This window comes from Lathyrus oleraceus, chromosome 5 (assembly GCF_024323335.1).
Source record: "Lathyrus oleraceus cultivar Zhongwan6 chromosome 5, CAAS_Psat_ZW6_1.0, whole genome shotgun sequence".
NCBI lineage: Eukaryota > Viridiplantae > Streptophyta > Magnoliopsida > Fabales > Fabaceae > Lathyrus > Lathyrus oleraceus.
Window position 1 is genome coordinate 353,601,257 of NC_066583.1, and position 4,620 is coordinate 353,605,876.

At 31.5% G+C, this 4,620-nt stretch overlaps 1 protein-coding gene across 1 annotated transcript; it reads left to right on the plus strand.

Annotated features, from left to right (window-relative positions):
* The first annotated feature begins 1,281 nt into the window (after positions 1-1,281).
* LOC127084628 (histone H4) lies at positions 1,282-1,932 on the plus strand. Its single transcript, XM_051025117.1, has one exon. The coding sequence runs from the start codon at positions 1,440-1,442 to the stop codon at positions 1,749-1,751; it is 312 nt and encodes a 103-aa protein (XP_050881074.1). The 5' UTR covers positions 1,282-1,439; the 3' UTR covers positions 1,752-1,932.
* Positions 1,933-4,620: the final 2,688 nt, after the last annotated feature.

Consider the following 4,620-nt stretch of genomic DNA (forward strand, 5'->3'; position numbering starts at 1 on the left):
GTTGCACAAATATCTCAGAGATCCGACAATTTATTTGAACAAAGTTGCATCGACTTTGTCTTCCTCTCCATGCTTCTTCAATTTCAAATTTGGTTTGATAAGCGGAGATGCAGGAGTCGAATCATCCATCCTGAATCTCTTGAGTATCTCATTGATATAATTTCTTTGATGTAGCATCATACCTTACTTTGACATTTGAAATTACATGCATATGAAGTATGACAACTTTCTCATATCCGACATTTCAAATTCCTTCTTCATCAACTCTTTGAACTTTGACAAGTTCTTCAATCTATTTTCAGTTACTAGCAAGTCATCGACATATAAAAGTGATTGTTATAACAAGTCATCGACATATAAAAGTGATTGCTTTATCTTTCCCCATCTCATGAATTATTTTTTTTCTTCTTTTTATATTATTATTTAATACAATAAATTTTATATATCATTATTCATTTTATAATTAAATAATTTATTTTATATTTAAATATATGTTAAAATATAATTTATATTTTATCAAATAAATTTCACACATGTATCTTACTATTAGGGTGTGTTTCTTTCAAGATTTTAAAAAATATTTTCGTAAATATTACCAACATTCTCATATTTAATTCAATTTAAAAAAAATTATTCAAAAGAATATTTTATTCCCATGAATTTTATTTATCTATAATTCTTTTATTTTTATTCCAAAGTTTAAATGATGGAAATCAAACATTCTCATAAAAATAAAATTCTATTAACTACAACTTTCAACGATTTATATTTATTTATTTATTTTTATATTTTTTAAATTAAATAAATATTGTAAATAATCTTAAAAAAATTAATTTTTATGAAATATTAAGATAAATATTATTTCAATAAAAATATTATTCAAAATAATAATAATAATAATAATAATAATAATAATAATAATAATAAATAATGAGAATAAGATTCCGAGGAAACAAACACACCCCCACCCTAGTAATATTTCTCAAACATTACCTTTCGAAAGAATATAACTTTAAACTTAAAACTAACTACCCTTAGTTTGACTGAGTCAATCTATCTTTATTATAAGAAATCACAGATACAAATATTTATGATCAAAATAGATATATAAAGATATACTCCATATGGTGACAAAGAAATCCAGCATCGACCAAAAGCACAAATAGCACAACCAAATAAAATCTCACCCGTTAAAATTTAATTATCGACGCTCCCTATTATTCGTCACATAATGCACGGATGGGTAATTAAGACCATTGATTAAATTGAATCCAACGACGAATATCAAAACACAAAATTCCTTTTCATCCTCTCCTCTTCCTCCCGCTCGCTCTGATACATATACTCCGATCCCCATCTGTATTTTCCAATTCAATTCAACTCCGAATCTAAACCCTAATCTCTCAATTTTCTTTAGTTTCTCGAGTTTTCTAGCGAAAATGTCAGGCCGTGGAAAGGGTGGTAAGGGACTCGGAAAGGGAGGTGCTAAGAGGCATAGGAAGGTTCTCCGCGATAACATCCAAGGAATCACAAAGCCAGCTATTCGTCGGTTGGCTAGAAGAGGTGGTGTGAAGAGAATCAGTGGTTTGATCTATGAAGAAACCAGAGGAGTTCTTAAGATCTTCTTGGAAAACGTTATCCGCGATGCTGTTACATATACTGAGCATGCGAGGAGGAAGACTGTTACTGCCATGGATGTTGTTTATGCTCTCAAGAGACAGGGAAGAACTTTATACGGATTCGGAGGTTGATGAAGAAGCATTCATTTCTTTATTTTATTAGCTTTAGCAGTGTATTTTGAGTGTGGAAATGTAAATCTTGATTCTTGTGATGTTTAGTTTAATTGAGATATGTAATACTCCATGAGACCAAAGCATACTCAATTACATGGATTGCAATTTAAATCAAATGAAAACCAGTAGTTTTTCTTTATTTGTGGTTTTAACTTATTCTTTCTTTTAATTTTCTAGTAGCAAATAACTTCTAGGAAGAAGCTTAACTGTTTCACAAATCTTAAGTGCTATAATCAAACTACTGTTGATACATGATTATGTCTCTATTTGAGTTTTAATAATTAGTTGAGTTTCCTGCTTCTAATTGTTCTCAAGATCTAGTGGTCAAATTGCTCTGGTTGTGCATTAGTAAAGAGGATAATATTTCCCTTATTATTTCCCATGTAAGGACTTCAAACAAGCTATTTTTTCAGATGAAATTTGAAAAAAAATTCAGTCAAGATGTCTTTTATCCTAAATTTTGACATTGTTGGAACATCTATGATGCAGATATAATCTCACAGAATTTGTTAATTGATAGTGCTTTTCCAATTGAGACGTGATTGCTTTTACTGCTCTATTTCTTTTGTAATCTTGCTTACAAGATTTTGGCTAAACAACTTAAAGAATAAGTTGGCTAAACAACTTACAAGATTTTCTGCTTATATTTCTTTTGAGACATTTTTAGTAAAGAGAGAATGAAGAATGAGAAAAAGAGAGAATGAAGAATAAAGGTCATAGGAAAAATTATGAAATTTGTAAAAACTCAACTATAATATGCATTTATTTATATAAAGACAACAACTTGAATTTTATCATAACATACTAATACTCTATTATAATTAAAGTTGTCAAATAAAAACCGATCCTAGTCGATTTAAATTATTCTTAATTTCTTTCTAAAAATTAAAAATTTATCGATCTTCAGACATTTGGTGAAAATGTCGACCATATGTATTTTACTCGAGCAATGTGTCACTTCAAATTCACCTTGATTTATCTTTTACTTTAGAAAATGAAATTGCCTTAATGTCTTACTCCTTTCATGCATAACTTAATTATTTTCAAGACTAATGACTTACTTATTGTCGATATACAACACTAGAGATTTCTTCACTTCGACCTTCTTCTCTTTCAGCACAAATTTGATCCAAATATCTTGACAATCAATATATGATCCTGCTATATATTCAGTCTCACATGATGAAAACATAATCACAAGTTGTTTCTTCGAGCACCATCCAAATACTTGAAAAAAATAATCAGTTGTACTTATTCGATCTTCCTTGTCTCCACACGAATAAGCATTTGCATAACAATTAATCACAACTTCTTTGCTTTCATAATTTCGTCGAAATAAAAAACCACACTTCGTTGATCCTTTTAAGAACCTCAGGATTTTTCTTGCAGCCTTCATGTGTTGCACGTTTCACTCATGTATATGCTCGCTAATTCGACTGAGAAACCTATATCAGATCGACTGTTACACACATATCTCAGAGATCCGACAATTCGATTGAACAAAGTGACATCAACTTTATCTTCCTCTTTATGCTTTTCCATATTCAAATTTTGTTCTACACGTGAGGATGCAGAATTCGAGTCTTCCATCATGAATCTCTTGAGTATCTCTTTGACATGATTTCTTTGATGTAGCACCATATCTTGCTTCTACATTTGAAATTCCATGCATAGGAAGTACGACAACTTTCCCAAATCCGACATTTCAAATTCCTTCTTCATCAACTATTTGAACTTCGACAAGTTCTCCAAACTATTTCCATTTACTAACAAGTCATCAACATATAAGCAGATGATTGTTGTATCTTGTGCCTCAACGTGAACGTAGACACCATACTCAAATTTGCATTTGATGAATCCCAATTTGACCAAGTATGATTCGATCTTCTCGTTCCATGCCCTAGGTTCCTTCTTGAGGCCATAGAGCGTTTTATGCAACCTGTATACTTTCCTTGCTTCCTCCTGTATCACAAACACAAAAGATTATGTGTCATATATCTCTTCATCTAGAGAACCATTCAAAAATGTTGATTTCACATCTAAGTGAAATGTCGACCAACCTTGCTTATATTGCCCTGGCTACCACCAATCAAATAGTCTCCAATCTTCCCATTGATGCATATACTTTAGAGTAGTCAAGTCTTACTCTTTGAAGAAATCCTCAATCTACTAATCTTGCCTTATATCTTGCTATCGATCCATAATCATTATTCTTCAATTTGAACACCCACTTCACTTTGATAGCTTGTATGTGTTGGCAATTCAACAAGCTTTAATGTATTGTGTTCTTGAATCTATTATAACTCTTTGATCATAGCTTCCTGCCATTGTTTAGCTTTGAATGCCTCACTATAGTTGATTGGTTCAGTACCTACAAGTAAAATGAATTGAAACAAATCTTCATTTGTTGTGACTTCATCATCACCAACCATTTTATAATTTTAAAACCTTACTGGAAGAACTGTGGTTCTTTGAGGTCTGGTGCTAGCCACACCCTCTCGACTGTCCGCTTCGACTTCGATAGTCACTGAAACATTATCGACTGAAATTTATTCGTGCTCACTACTTTGTTCATCAACTTCATAGCCCATTAGCGACTTGTTAGTCACATCACCTGAATTCCAATCCCAGGTAGAATTATAATTAATCATAATGTCTCGACTCATCACGATCTTATCATTGATTGGATTGAATAACCCGTAAGTTCCAGTCTTACGATATCTCACCAGAATCATAAGTTCACTTTTATCATCAATTTTCCTTCTTTTTCCATCCGGAACATGCTTGTAGCAAATAGATTCAAACACCTTCAGATGACTCACTGATG

What these genes read in the sequence shown, in the direction of transcription:
- LOC127084628 (XM_051025117.1), top strand. Translation starts at nt 1,440, where the DNA reads ATGTCAGGCCGTGGAAAGGGTGGTAAGGGACTCGGAAAGGGAGGTGCT.